Source organism: Indicator indicator, chromosome 7 (assembly GCF_027791375.1).
Source record: "Indicator indicator isolate 239-I01 chromosome 7, UM_Iind_1.1, whole genome shotgun sequence".
Lineage (NCBI taxonomy): Eukaryota > Metazoa > Chordata > Aves > Piciformes > Indicatoridae > Indicator > Indicator indicator.
In genome coordinates, this window is record NC_072016.1 from 34,420,303 (window position 1) to 34,436,097 (window position 15,795).

A 15,795-nucleotide genomic window follows, 5' to 3' on the forward strand; every position below is an offset into this window, starting at 1 on the left:
GCCGCGGAGGCTCCGCGCAGCCCCGCGCAGCTGCAGGGCTGAGCTTGGGGGAGATCAGGGGGGGCCCTTAGCGGCAGGTATTGTTTAGGAAAGGGAAGATGACAGCGCAGACATAACGGGGGGGGGGGGGGGGGGGGGTGTTTGTCGTGGCAGCGTGCCCCATAACTTGTGGCGATTGCTGCTTTCGCCTGGGATGGAACCGCGTATTTAGGAAAGTGATTTATTTTTTATTTTGTAGCACAAACAGAAATCCATAAACTGTCGGTTCAGCGCCATTGACTCTTTGATCAGTTACTGGGCTATGGGGTTTTCTTCCCTCCCTCTCTCCCTCCCTTCAGTAAGGAGAGATTTAAAAGCCCTTTATTATTATTATTATTTTCTGCACTTCTGCTGAGGCAAGAAGTGCGAGGCCGAAAATGGACAACAAAAAGTGTCTTTAAAACGTATCCTCTTTTCTCCTAGATGCGAAAACTTCTAGCTGAGCTCCAGAAACCTCTTAATTAGGCTACTTACAGCGGTTTCCGAAAACATTTAGCCGCTCTACACAAAGGAAATAAACCCACATTGGCAAGTGGAGGGGTTTAAAAGGTGAAATAATTATTGAAGGGTACAACGCCTCCGTCTTTGTCAGGGTAATTGTACTTCTCCTGTCAGCTCTGCTTTGCTCCGAGAGGAAATCGCATGCTTTTACTACTGGAGGCATTTAAATCCAACCCGATTCTAGTCAAAAAAAAAAAAAAAAAAAAAAAAGAGAAAGTTGCTGCGGGGCTGACTGGGAGCTCACCACCGCTCTGCTCCCGGAGCCGCTGCCGGGAACTGTTCCCGGGGCCCGGGGAGGGAAGGGGTCCCGCCTGCTTTTTTTTCTGTTGCCTTTTAAAAAAAAAAAAAAAAAAAAACAACAACAAAAAAACCAAACCAAAAAAAAAAAACCACACTCAGGACTGCAAAGTTAGCTTAAAAAAAAAAAAGGCAAAAAAAACCCCAACCCAAAACAGTCCATGTGGGCAGGCTGGTCTCGGCCGGGAGTGTTAAAACCCTGCAGATTGGTGGAATGGTTTTAATTTTCCATCTCTCGGATCTGATTTCCAGAGGGCTGAGAATTATTTCTGCCTTCTCGCTTTTCCTCCTCAGCTCCCCCCAAATAATAATAATAATAATAATAATAATTTTAAAATCGAAAACTTATTTAAATTACTTTTAAAAAAAAGAGAGAAATGTCACTCCGGGAAAAAAAAAAGGGGGGGGGGGGGAAATTAAAGTTGATTAAATACGAAGCTGGTAAGTAGCTTTCTGCCTCTAATTTGCGATGGAGCAAGGCTGATAACACGTAGTTATCCTCGGCCAAGTTGGCCGAGACAGGTTAAATAATTTAATAAGGAACTGCTTGTAATTATGTTATTTACAAGGTCTGACAGAGGTTTGAGGAAGAAGCAGGAGCTGATCTCAGGGAAACGGACGGGTTCGGGTGACCCCTGGAGCACAGAGTTTGAATTATGGAGATGGGGGGCTGAGAGGTGACTCTGGACTAGAGAGGAACAAGCTGACTTCTCACCCCGCCACATTTAACTTTTAAATCCAAATAAACGCCTCTCCATCCCCCCCACATCACCACCTCCAAAAAAAAAAAAAAAAAAAAGAAAGAATCCGAGAGCTAAGCCTGGCTACATTTGGGGTGCCCAAAACAATGGGTGCAAAACATCGCTCTCCTCAAAACAACAAAAAAAAAGAAGTTAGAAAACATTTTAAAAATAAATCTGATTTTTTTTCCTGTTTTTTTTTTTTCTTTCCCCCCCTCTCTCCCTCACTAAATTAATTATATCCCACATCTGCTCCCCTGGCGTTGTACTTAACGCCACACACACGATTTAATGATGCCAACGCTTCCTCGGACAACACCACACCTTTTTTTTTTTTTTCCCTTTTTCTTTCCTTTCCCCCCTGCTCTTTCCAATCTCCTCCAGCCCTCGCTGTGTGAATTAAGTCCTTCAGGTAAATTAGGACTAGGTGCGGGCTCTGAGTTTACTCTCCCCCACCCCGGCAACCCTCTAAGCAAAGGGCGAAAGACAAAACTTGCAACTTGCGCATTAAGCAAAGCGTTAAACTTCTCTCACCTGTTTGGTCATTGAGTCTATGAGGCGGACATACAGGTCCTGCTCTGTCCTGACTCCTGGGGAGGGAAAAGAGACAAATTTCTGTCAGGATTTCAGCAGCAAATCAGCCCCAAACCTACCCCCAAAGCAGGAGGGCAGGGAAGTGACTGCAACGGACAGAGAGGTGACTGCAGCAGGCAGAGAGCGGTACCGCGCTAGGCTTTCCTAATAACGCTAAATTACAACAACAAAACCACCCAGAAATCATCCAGTGACCGAGTCGTCACCTACTGCTAAACCTGGTTCTTGAAAGAGTCACGCCTTAAAGCGTTCCCCCCCCTCCCGGGCCAAACTACGGCCACGGTGAGGAGGAAGGTAGAGAGAGCAGCGGGGTTTGGGTGGTAGGAACGGTACCCCCCGCATCCTCCTGCATCCCACCGTGTCCACCCGCATCCTCCTGCATCCGAACGCATCCCGTCGCGGGTGGGAACCCTGCGCTACCCGCTCTCCACTTCACTACCCCACTTTCCCAGTAAGGAAACCGGGCAAACTGGGGGGGAAAGTCACTTAAAAGTGATGTTGTGCTGGAGCAGGTATCGATCCCCACTTTTTTACTTTCCACTTCAAGCCCAACCGGTTAATCATGTGAAGTACCATCGACTTATTGATCGGTTATGTTTTGTTTTCCTTCTCTTGCCGAGGCAAGGAACCGTGTTTACACGCGGCTCATTTTCATCTCCAACCCCCCAGCCCCCTCAAAACAACAACAAAAAAACCTTTATCTCCTTTTCCAAAAAGCCTCTAAAGAGGAAAACTCAGACTTCTGGGTTTATTTGAGGATTTTCTCTTTTTTCCCCTGCAGCATCACGAGCTCTCACAATTAAAAAAACTAAAAAATATTATTATTCAACCCCAACTTACCGTTGCTATACAACAACTGAAGTTTATAATGAATCCCATTGTTAGTTTTCTCATTGTTGGGCTCCTGCAAGCAACGATAAATAATCACATTTAGCATCCACTCCCCCAAAAATATCTCTCTCCTCTTAACGCGAATTTTGCTCGCCCTTGAATCCGCTCGGAAATTAACAATTCGTGGTCAAATTCAGTCCACAGTCACCGTGAGGTGTTTTGGGTTTTGGGGTTTCTTTTAGGATGATGTCATTATCTGGGTGCAAATATGTCATGTTTAGCTGGTTGTTTTGTTATTTTTTTTTCCACGCTACGCCTCCCCCCCCCCCCCCCCCCCCCCCTTCCCCACACACACACCCGGCATTAAAATAAGTTTGAAAAGCCGGGATTTATCCAGACCAGGGCAGGGGGTGGGGGGGTTGGGGAAGGACCGGGACCCACACGTGGTTGGGAGTGTCGGGAGTTGGGAATTATTTTAATTACCCTTCAAAAAACAAAAAAATAACGGGTTTTAAAAAATTAAAAACTAGGGAGGGAGGGATGGGGGGGGACAAGACTCAGAGATGGAGGGACCAAGACTTACTTTCTCTTTCTCCACAAAGTCCACAAAAGCCGTTCTCTCAATCTCCACCGGCTGCCCCTGCCTGTCGTACAGAGCTAAGACGAAGTGGAAAAAATTGGATTTTCTGAGATTGGAAGGCGGCTGTTTCTCGAAATGTGCCCGAGCCAGCCCCACGCCGCTGCGGGAAAAACACAAGACATAGGCGTGGGTGAGAGCGGCGCGGAGCTGCGGCGCGCAAACTCCGCGGCCGCGGGGAGCGGAGGAGGCTGGAGAAAGGAGGAGGAAGAGGAGGAGAAGGAGGGGAGGGAAGAAGAAGAAGAAAAGATGCGGGGCATCGCGGAGCAGCGCGGTCGTAAGTGATACAGGGTGGGTGAGTGGGGGTGGTGGTGGTAGTGGTGTGTAAAGGGGGGGATTTACGGCCGGGATGAGAAATCCAAGGTGGAGAAAACCGCCGGGAGAGGATTTGGCAGACGTACCTTTGGGCGGCCGTGTTAGCATCCACTACCCCCGCCGTGTGCATCCAGGAGCGGACGGGATTCATCCCAGTGCCCAGCGGCTCTTCTTTCATGGTCGTCCCACCTCTTGGTATATTTTCCTGAATCCCAAACATTAAAACAAATTTGGGCAAAACCAGCTCCTAACCAAAAAGGGGTTAAAATGGAGGGAAATGTCAGCTACGGGGTGGGTTGGTTGTTGCTTGATTTTTTTTCCTCTCTCTCTTTCCTTGGCGACTGGAATATAAGAGATGACTTTACTCCCTGTGCTCAGGAGGAGAAAAGCCCAGTTCAAGTCTTGCTTCCTTCTTCAATCTGTCCTGTATTGGCACGACATAAACAATTTACTGAGGACTTCTGTGCAGCGAGTTGGATGGCGTTCCAGTTTGGTGGGTTAAGGAAAAAAAAAAAAAAAGGCAGCACACACACAAGAAAAAAAAAATTAAAAAAAAGAAGGAAAAAAAAGTGTAACTGCAGCCGGCGACAGTGCGAGGTGGCTTTTTTAGGGGTTGTTTTTTAGGAAAGGGGAAAAGGGGGCATAAAAAAAAAAAAAGAATAAATATGTTGTTGTTGTTGTTTGCAGGCGCGCTCAACGTGGTGTCATCCTAGGAAAAAGCGGGAGGCGCAGGGCAAAAAAAAAAAAAGGATGGAGAGGCACACAAAAAAAAAAAAAATAAAGCTTCAGGACACTGCTGAATCGACCACTTTCTGGCAAGGCTTCTCCTGCTCCAAAAGACAAATAAACGGGGGGGAAAAAGAAAGAAGGAGAGGAGAGGGAGAAAAAAAAAAGGGTAAAAAAAATAATAAAAAAAAAAATAGTGATTACCGCGGAGGTGTTCCCGGGCACACGGGAGAACGGGGAGAGGGCCCGTGGCGGCTCGCGGAATGGACGGAGGCGCGCAGAGCCCGGCCCTCCCTCCCCGAGGAGCGCTCCCTTCCCCGGGAGCCGGGCCCCCGCCACGGCGGGAGAGATGGCGTCACTGATGACGTGAGCTAACGGGCGGGATCAGTGCCATATATGGCAGCTTTGGGGGTTCAAATCGTTCCGTCGCCGCCTTTCTTGCCCGGCCCCGGCAAAAATCACACCCCCCCACAACAACCCGCCCCTCCGGCCCCTCCCCTCCAAGGAGTCCCAAATAGCATCTTCCTGGACCACTTTTCGTAGGGGTCACAGGATGGGGGAGATGGTGGTTGGGGTAGAGAAGAGCTTGAGGCTGGACAAAGGGGTGGCCTGGCTCATCTCTTTCTGTATGCCCATCTCCAGATGACACCCCAACACCGACACACCCCTAAACGTGTAGATTTGCGGGCTGCAGGCACTGTGCGGATGTTTTGGCTCTTTATATCCATAGCCTTATCTATCGATATCCATAGGTCCATCCATATATATCCATAGATCCATTCATAGCTCTATCCTTATACATCCATAGCCTTATCTATGGATATCTATAGCTTTATCCATAGATATCCATATATACCCACTGCCTTGCCTATATATATCCATAGCTCTATCCATATGTATCCATAGCCTTGCCTTTACATATCCATAGCTTTATTCATATATATCTATATCCTCACCTGTATATATTCATATCCTCATCCATATATATCCATATCCTCATCCATATACATCCACATCCTCACCCATATGCATCCAAACCCGCCTACAGTGATGTTCTCACTGCAATTTTGGACTTCATCTATTATTATTAATAGTTAGTAGTATTATTATTAGTGTGGATTGCCACGGTCGGCACCTCAATATTGTCAGTAATGGGTGGAAAGTGAAATTATCAGGAGAAGCTCTGTCCCTTTCTCCAAGGGTTGAGGGCTGGAGAAGCGAGGGTTGTGGTGGAGAAGCAATCTATTTTGGTTGGTGTTGGGGGGTTAATGACTATTGCCAAAGATAAGTGAATTATCAAAGCTGTTGCTCTTCCCCGATCTCAAAATCCATTACAGTGCTGGCCGTCTAATTAAATACGTAAGTATAATAAAATCATATTTTATGACTATTTGAGGGTAATGAGATTAGTCTTTAGAAGCGATCGCCACATATTAAAGATGCCACTGTCTATAGAATGTTAATAACCTTAAATCAAAGTCTATATGGAAAGTGGTGGGGAAGAAATTCAAAGCGAATTCCTGGTTTTCCTTCATCAGCCGGCAGCAGACCCAAATACCCCCAAATTCCTCCCAAAACAATGCGAGGTGGCATAGGGACACTTAGAGGGGTTGGAAGCTGCTGTTCTCCCTCCCGTATCAACCTCCTTCCACAGCAACCCGCAAAATCCACTCTGTTAAAAATCAGCTAAAAGTACCCAACAACGTTAATAATTGTCTTTTTTTTTTTTTTTTTTTTTTTCCCTTTTTCCCTTTAAACCGCCCGGAACAAGACCAAAGTTAGGTCCTTCCCTCCTCCTCTTCCTCCTCCTCCTCACCAAAGCCTGATGCTTAAAATCATTTACAGTATCTTTAATTCAGATTACACGCGCCGAGGCGATTTAAATCTGATTACCAAATTAGGAGGTTTTAAAACAAATCCTTTTAAATCTGATACTGTTGACTGAGGAGGAGGAGGAGGAAGGGGGGGAGAAAGGGGGGGGAAAGGAGAAAAAAGAAGGAAAAAAAGTTCCATAAGCCCCCATCACATAAGGTAACGATCCTTGCCCCAGAAAGAAAAGGGAGTTTTAAACCTTTTTGACAACAAATGCAGCTGCCCCACTATTTTGGCCGATATTAAGGGAAAATGAATGCAAATCTGTGTTCAGAAGCCATCTGGCCAGAAATGGGGGAATCAGCTGCTCTTCACAACAGGCTCTGAGGCTGAATCTATTTCAGCTCATTTTCTAGATCATCTGGTCCTGCACCCAAAGCGTGGAAAATACGGTCTTTATCATTCACCAACTTTAGCTTTTTTTTTTTTTCCCTTCTGCCTCTTTTTTTTTTTTTTTTTTTTTTTTTTTTCTTCCTTGTCGCTCCGCGGCTGGCTACGAGCTGCCGGCAGCCTGCCCGGGATGCTCCGTTCCACACCCGCTCCCAACCTGGTATCCTGCATCCCAGGACAAGTTCTACCCTCTCCCAGAGAGGGGACAATGGACCCAGTGGTGGAACCGGTGGCCTCAAGATGATCCCACCTTTACCACGGCCCGCTCCCCGGGAGGGGAACTGGGTTGGAAATGCTGGGAAGAATCGGGAACGTCGAGCCGGGACGCTGGCAGGACAAGGGAGGGATGCTGGCCCAGGGATGCCGGCGGCACCAGGGATGCTGACGGGCCGAGGGAGGGACGCCAGGACCAGGGAGGGCTGCCAGGTCGGGAATGCTGGCGGGACTGGGAAGGGATGCCGGGCCAGGGGGTCATGCCGGGCTGCGGATGCTGGCAGGACCAAGAATAAGGGCAGGACAAGGGAGGGAAGATGGACTGGGAATACTAACAGGACCGACGATGTTGGGCAAGGACCAGGGAGGGATGCCCAGCCGGGAATACTATCAGGAACAGGATTGCTGGCAGGACCAGAGAGAGATGCCAGGCCGGGAATACCATCAGGACAGGGAATACCAGCGGGACTGGGAATGCTACAGGGCTGAAGATGTTGGCAAGACCAGAGATACCGACAGGACCGTGGAGGGCTGCCGGGATGGCGATGCTGGCAGGACTGGCGATGCTGGCAGGACCAAGGAGAAATGCCCTCTTAGGGATGCTGAGGGGGCCAGGGAGGGATGCCGGGCAGGGATGCCAGCAGCATCGAGAATACCGGCAGGAGCAGAGAGAACTGCCTTCCTCCGCTACACCTTGCACGGGTAAACCGGGAAGGGCTGCGGGTCTCCGACCTCAGCCCCGGTACCGGTAGGGCAGAGGGGTGTTGCACGGCTAACGGGGCCGGCCCAGAACCCTCCTGGCTCTGCATCCCTCCTCCTCCTCCACCTCCACCTCCTCCTCCTCCTTCGGCTCGCCGCGCCAAGTCTCCCTTTTGTGTGAATTTACGGGGTGAGGCTTCAGTGATCCCCCCGCAAATTTGCATTTAAATAGCGACATCAAGCGATTCGCGTGCCACACACCAGTGGGCTCCCAGATGTCACGGTGGAACCGGTCAGATGGCCGCAGCCCAGCTGTCCCCCCCACAACCACCCCTCCTTCCCACCACCACCATCACCACAACCACCACCATCACCAAAACAACCCCCCGGCCCGGCCCCGCTCCGCGGCCCCCCGCGCTCTCAAACGCCGCCGCACCGCCTGTCGCCGACCCGGCAGCGATAAATCACGACATCGGAGCCCGGCCTCTTTCCTTCCTTCCTTCCTTCTTCAACCCCCCCAAACCCTCCAAGTTCTCTACTCTCTCTCCGCACCCGCATAATAACTGATAATCACACGCCATGCGTGGGTTGCGGAGATTAAAATTGATAGCCCCATTCCCACTCCGTTGTCGGATTCTCTGAAACTTTATTATTTTAGTTGGGTTTTTTTTTTTGTTGTTGCTTTCCCTTCGGGACAATCCCCTCGGGACCATCATCTTACCCATTAAAATTTTTTTCCTCCTTTTCCTTTTTTCACCTCTTACACCACGAAACTTTGAGCCCTACCTTACCATTTTTTTAAAAGGGGGGAAATAAAAGAGAAAAAAAAAAAAAAAAGAAAAACAAACTCACATCTTTTCCCGATTTTAACTTTTACACCCTGTAACTTTGAGCCTCATCTTCCTCACTTTTCCCCCCCCCCCCCCCCCCCCCCTTCTTTCCTTTCTCCTTATTTCACCTTTTACACGCAGAACTTTGAGACCTGCCTTGACGTTTTTTTACCATCGTGTCCCCTTCGTGGGCCACCGCATCAAAACTTTCCCCGCGCAAATTTCCGCGGCCCCGGCCTTGCCCTCCACCAGCTTCTGGCTAAGGGATAGATTTCAATTTGCTTGTTTGAAGGCGACTCCGTAACCTTAACACGCTCGCTTCCAGCGGGTGCAATTTACACCCGGGAGAACCGGCCCCAAATCTTCCATTTCCCGTGTATAAATTGGGTATTTTCGGGCATTTTCAACACACGGGTTCCACCACCCCTCTCTCGGGGTAGGCATTGGCCACCGGTGGGTACTCTAAGGCGTATATTCACGGGCGGAGTTAATTAACGCTGAGGCTTGGCCCCTACGCGGGGCACCGCGAAACCTGTCCCCACCTCGAAACGGCGGAGGGGCAGAGGCCGAGCTGGGAGCGCAGCTGAGCTCCCGGGTGAGGGCTAAGTGATGCTGTTGGGTATTTGGGCGGGGAACACCGACCCCCTCCTCCACTGGCAAAGGCCCCGCAAAGGGTGAAGTTTGAGGGAGATGCAGCGGGGCCGGGGACGCTCCCGCCGCCGCTATTTCTTTATCTTGCCCAATTTTGGGGCTGATTTTGCTACTTGAATTCAAATTCCTGAGCACCCCGGGCCAGGTGGAAACCGAACGGTGGGGTGCAAACACCCTCATCTCTCTTCTGCCCTGCGGACAACAGCCGGGATCCGCTAGCATGGTCGGGGATGCGCAGAGACTCGCGGAAGGAGGCAATCAGTGGGTTGACCCCCTCCGCATCCGCGGAGGACGGACTCCAGGGAGGGTTCTGTCCCTAACCCAAACCCTTAGCGTACTGCCCCGGGGCTCCCCGGCAGGTTGTAATGCGGCCTCTTCCGCGCCTTTCCGCGCTCCGCGGAGGGGCTGGGAGGAGAAATGGTGTAAGTCGGCTTGGAGTAAAGAAACTCTTTGTCGGTGCTGAGGTGTTTTTGTCGAAGCGATGCTTAGCCCTGAGTTTTTCTAGGCGTCTTTTGACGGTCCGGTGGTCAAATATTGTTAAATCAAGAATTAGCCCTTAAAAATATATTAATGATAATAATAATTTTTTAAAAATTATAAAGGATTAAACTTTCCCCATGCCCGAATGCCGGCCCTGGCGGCCGTGAATACACGCAGAAAGGGAAAACGAAGGGAAAAGCGCCCGGGGCTGCAACCCAGCTCCCGGCTGCCCGGCGGCCGCTGCCCGGCCCGGGGGGGCGCTGCGGGAGGGTGGCCCGGGGGGGAGATGCTGGGGGGCCGCCACCTCCCCCTCCCCGCCGTTTCCTTGCTCCCCAAGGCCGGGAAGAGGGGTTTGAGATGGGGGTTGAGGGTCCCGACAAGGGACTGCGCAGGCAGCCCCCACTGAGAGGCGCGGAAGGGGCGCGGGTGAGCAGTGGGGACCGCGGGGAGTTGGCGGCCGGACAGGTCCTTGTGGGTGCGGCGAGAAGAATCCAAAGTGAGTCCAACTGAACAAACAAGGATCGATCAGATAATTTCAGATATTCTAATTGGCTTTAATTAAACACACTTCGTTCTAATTAACTCTGAAATTTTAGCATGCTTTGGGAGGCTGGTGTCTGATTTGATATTGTCAGTCCAGATGTCCTAATAAAATTCAATCCTCCACTCAAGACTTCCAATCTTCGCCAAAGAACAAAAAATGCAAATTAAATGTAAAACCTAAAGTATCGCCCAAGGTATCATCAAGGAAAAGGTGTCTCCAAACTTCGCACTTTTTTATTACGCGGTACTTAGAAAATGCAGATTACAGCCTAACAAGACCTCCGCTGAATAAGAGAAACCTTAACTCTTTCCTGCTCGAAGCTCCTTTCCCCTTTCGCTCTGCCCTGAAGGGATGCACCACCATCATCCACCAGTAAACACTGGAAAGAGTGCGTAATAACCCCGCGGAACGAGGGACTCGCCGTTGCCGCCGCAAAGAAACTTTAACAAGTAGTTTTCAACTCATGGAGGACAGCACTGGGTTCCCCAGTCCCATGGTGGGATGCTCATAGAATCATAGAATTGTTTGGGCTGGAAAAGACCTCCAAGTCCAACGTCAACCTAAGGACTACCGTGGTCATTACAACGCAGAATCATAGAACAGTTTCAATTGGAAAAGACGTCCAACATCACCAAGTCCAAACATCAACCCAACAGCACTGTGCCCATTAAACCATGTCCCAGTTCCATCACAGGGGAAGAAAAATAACCAAGAGGTTAATAACTCCCAGCACTGTGTCGAGAACGGGGCTTGGGGCACCCGGGAACGACATGGATACCTTTGTGGGTGTGCGTGAAAAACATCCACCCTCTGGAACAAAATCTTCGTCTCCACAACCTCACCTCCATCCCCACAACCTCGCCATAATTTTAAATAAGTAAAGATTTAAGAGCAGGTAGGGGCAGAGATTGGGCGGGGGTGGGGGGGGAGAGAGAGGGGGAGGAGGGGGGGAAGTGAGTGAGGATTAAACCTCCCAGCCCCGGGGATGCTTCATTGAGGGGGGAAGAACTTAGGCTGCATCTTGCCCCCCCCGCCCCCCCTCCAACCCACAAAACAACAAAACACAAACCAACAAACAAAACAAACCACCATCAGAGCTCCAAAGGAAAATAAAATACTAATGAAAATGTTTTTTAAAATTTAAAACTTAGAATTTTAATTTGTTTTTGGAAGAATAAGCAGTAAAAATTAAAAATAATTAAAAGATGAAATCCAGGCTATTCCCACATTAAACATTTGTATGTTTTCCATGCTAATGGAGTCACTTAAAGCTGTTGCTAATTTAACTTTTTAAAAAGGGGCCAAAGCGCGAAAAATTTGCATTTTTTTCTGCAGGAGCTGGAATTGAAGAAGGGAGAACGGAGCGGGGGGAGGGGGGGGGGGAGGGAGGGAGGGAGGGGAAGAAAGGTTGCCCCGAGCATAGCTGGGGGCCATGCAGAGAGAAAAACACAGCGAGGAGAGAAGAAAGAAAGAGCCCAGCTCCTCTTCTCGACTATTAATAAGCAATTTGTCCCCCTGCAATTTACATCGCCAAGAAAAAAAAATAAATACAATTCAAATTAAAGGTGTCGGATTCCTCCCAACCTGACCAAAACACCCCTATCACACTCATATCCCCGCGTAAAATTCGCTCCTTCTACCACCCGAGCATCCTCCTCGTAAAATCCTGCTCTCCTCATTTCCAACCAAGCTGCCCCCCGCTTAAAATCCCGCTCTTATTTGCCATCAAGCACACCTTCCCCCACCACCACGTAAAATCCGCTCCCTTTTCCAACAGAGCATCTCCCGCACAAAATTTCTCTCTCCTCATTTCCGACCGAGCATCCCCCCAGGGCAAAATCCCGCACTTATTTCCAAACAAGCCTTCCTCTCGTAAAAAAATCCCGCTCTCATTTTCTAACCGAGCATATCCCCTCCTACCCCCCCGCTTAACGCAACTCGGGTTTGAATTCCCGATCAAATTCCGGGGAAAAAGCGCCTGGATTTGGGCTGGACAACAAGTGCTGTGTGCAAGCAAGGGATTCCGCGGCTGTAGCGTGGGGACCGTGTGCCATCTACAGGACATTTGCGCGGGTGGCCGCGCAGTTGCTCCTCTCTCTCTTTATGCCGTTTTGTTTTTTTTTTTTTCCTCGGGGGCGGGGGCAGAGGGTGGCTCCCGAAGACTTTCTAATTTTTATTTTTAAAATGTTTTAATTGCTTAATTATTTAACTTCTTTTTTTTTAATTTTATTTTTTGCGGTTTACTCTTTACATTCTTTTTTACTACCATCGAATTTTCTTGTTCTTCCACCCCCCACCCCCCCCGTATTTTATTTTGCTATTTTGTTCCAGTTTTTTACTTTTTATTTCTTAAGTTTTTAAATTTTCTTTCTTTTCTTTTTTTTTTTTTTTTTTTTCTGGGGGTGGGGGCCCGGTATCGTCTTCTAAACTTCTAAGCATCACTTTACAAAACTTTCCACCCCGATTTTATTTTTACCAAAGATAAAAAGCGGGTCGGATTTTTTGTTACTCCTCAAACTCCGCTGTTGGAGAGAGTTTGATGTCCCCAAAGACTTGCCGAGATATTTTTTCTCCTTTTATTATTTATTTTTATTATTATTTTATTTATTTTATTTAATTTTTTTCTCCCCCTTTTTATTTATTTTTTATTAAAACATCAATCTACTCCCGAGCTGCCTGAACTCAGTTTCACCTAGAAGAACATAAAATTCTCCATACCCAGGAAATAAGCACCTTTCATAAATCACCAACATTCCTGACAGATCGATCAATTTTGGGGGGTTGTTAATCCGAAAAAGGAGGAGTTTTAATTGCTTCCTGCTTTTCCAACACGGCCACCTCTGCCACTCGGCTCCTTCAGCACCCGAATCTCCCCTTTTTTGCGCTCAAAATGGGATCAGCCCCCCCCATCCTGAAGACTCCACTGCATATTTTCCTAACCCCGCGCAACCTGCGCGGTTGGGGTATAACCACTATGAGACGTATTGGCGCGCAGAGAAGCGCACCCGCGCACAACCCCATCCCCAGGTAAGCACTGTCCGCGCTCTTCCCCTCCCTCCTCCCCCCCGGCCAATTCACACCTCCCCATCGCTTTTCCGCGTAATCATCAGCGGCCCCCCGCGTCCGCGTGCTCTTACCTTTGCCGATCAATTAGCCAAGGAGGTTTAGTTAATTTTTTTTGGTTCGTAAGAGAGAAAAAAAACGGGGGAGAAAAAAAAATAAGGGGAGGGGGAGAAGACGGCGGAGGAGTTGTGCTGTGCTCTTGCGCGCTTTAAGACACTACTTACGCACCGCAGCCTCGCCGAGGCTCTGTGGGGCACGGCGATGCGCGGAGCGCAGCAGTGCGCAAGCGTTCCCCCCCACCCCGCCACCCCCCTGCTTCTTCTCTTTTTCCTTTGCGCGGGTGGGAGGCGGGGGGTGGAATCGATGGAGTGGCCCCAGGGAAGTGGGGGAAGGGGGGAGCCGGGGTACCGCGGTGGCCCATCCACGGTACCCCAGACCCCTCCTTCCCCCTCTTGGGACCCCCCGTTTTGTGCCTGGGATGCTAAAATCTCCCAGTGAGACGCAACAGTTTGTCTCTTGGGATGGGGTGAGGGATTTTGGCTTCTTGAACTTCCCTGCTGTGAACTTTGGGTGAGAAGCTATTGCTTAAACCCCTCTTTTTTTTTTTTTCTTATTCTTATTTTATTAATTGTATTTTTGTTTTCCAATTAAATTTAATTTTATATTTGCATTTGAATTTTGTTATTTACTTTTCACTTCGCTTTCTTATTGAATTCTAGGATTTTTTAAGACTATTGCAATTTTCAACTCAACTCTTGCCCCTGCCACACCAACTCACCCTTCCTTGGTGCAAAAAGAAAACCCCCCAAAACCAAAAAACAAACAAACCAACCAACCAAACAAACCCAAAAAAGCATCCAGAACTTCTTCACAGCATCAATTTTGGTAATTTTACAATGTACTTAAAACTGGTTTTATTTTTTTTTCTCTTCTTCTTCCCCACTACTGCTTAATCTTCCAGAAGGAGATAATTGCTGTGATATTGAGCTACCATGGATGTTTTCTAATTGCTCCAACATCATTGTGAGAGGTGTTGGGTTAGAAGATGTGGAGTTATTGAGCCCCAAAAGCAGCCCTTTTCAAGTCAAGCAGATTCCTGCAGTGAAATTAGTCCCATTTTTTTATTATTATTTACACAAAATAAGTCTAAAAGTGTTGACGTTGGTTGCAAATTTGTGTCAAATTCATCCTTAGTGATGTTCTAGCAGAGACTTTCTGGTTTGGTTTCAGTCTCATCCAACCTGGCCTTGAACATTTCCAGGGAGGGGGCATTCATTACCTTCTTGGGCAACCTGCTCCAGTGTGTCACCCACCTCACTGCAGAGAATTCAAGCAGAGTGATGCTTTTTAGCAAGCAGAAGCTGTGGACATTGAGGCAGGATCTCATCTGTGTTTGTTTGGAGGACCTTAGATTTATTTCTAGGATGGTGGCCATGGACGACATGACTCCTGGCACCAGCATCCACCACAAAGTTTTCAGCTTGTCCTGGGCAGAGAGATTTCATGGATAGACTTGACTGCTGTTCCCCCTACTTGGGAAACAGCTGTCCAGATGTGCTAGAGGTGTTCAAAGATGGGTTCAGATCCAGAAAAGACAACACTAACCCTGGCTCTGCTTTCTGGTGTCCTGATGCATCCCCATTATAGGGACAGTCAGTGGAGGTGCCCATTTTAGTGTTTTGTGGATGTTCTTTCATGCCTGGATTGAGGCTTGAAAGGTGGAGATGGGATTTGGAGACCCATCAGAAATCACCCAGCAGTGGCCTCAGGAAGTCCCAGTGGGATAACCAGAGGGACTAATTGTTTTCATAGAATCACAGAATCTTTTTGGTTGAAAGAGGCCTTTCGGATCATCCAGTCCAAACATTAACCCAGCACCGCCAGGTCACCACTAAACCATGTCCCTCAGCATCACATCTCCATGGCTTTGAAATATCTCCAGGGATGGGGACTCCACCACTGCTCTGGGCAGCCCAGGCCAGGCCTTGACAACCCTTTTGGGGAAGAACTTGTTCCTCATGTCCAACCTAAACCTCCCCTGGTACAACTTGAGGCTGTTTCCTCTTGTCCTATAACTTTTTGCTTGGGAGAAGAGACCAAGTCCACCAACATACCACACACTGTTACCATGGGTTGGTAAAATTCAGTTCCTGGGGGGTTCATTCAAGAGAAGTTTATATATCAGGAAAACTGAAAAAAATACACACATTTTAACATGTTCCTGACTGGAAAGAGCGAAAAGAGTCTCTGTGAGCTTTGTGAAGTCAGCATGAATGAAATGAGGAGGTGGAGACACAGGGAGAGCTGGTTCTTCCAGGCCTGAATCCCACTGATTCTGCCCAATTACCCCCTCAGCATGTCCCTAGAAATATT

At 48.6% G+C, this 15,795-nt stretch overlaps 1 protein-coding gene across 10 annotated transcripts in view; it reads right to left on the reverse strand.

Annotated features, from left to right (window-relative positions):
• The window catches only part of EBF3 (EBF transcription factor 3), a 138,060-nt gene extending 133,886 nt beyond the window's left edge, over positions 1-4,174 (reverse strand). For all 10 annotated transcript variants that reach the window (XM_054382444.1, XM_054382448.1, XM_054382443.1 and 7 more), the window contains exons 1-4: positions 4,041-4,174; positions 3,586-3,742; positions 3,012-3,075; positions 2,112-2,167 (exon numbers count right to left, since the gene is read on the reverse strand). In XM_054382444.1, the coding sequence (XP_054238419.1) occupies positions 2,112-2,167; positions 3,012-3,075; positions 3,586-3,742; positions 4,041-4,174 (411 nt within the window). The remainder of the gene's footprint in view (positions 1-2,111; positions 2,168-3,011; positions 3,076-3,585; positions 3,743-4,040) is intronic.
• Between the last annotated feature and the right edge of the window lie 11,621 nt (positions 4,175-15,795).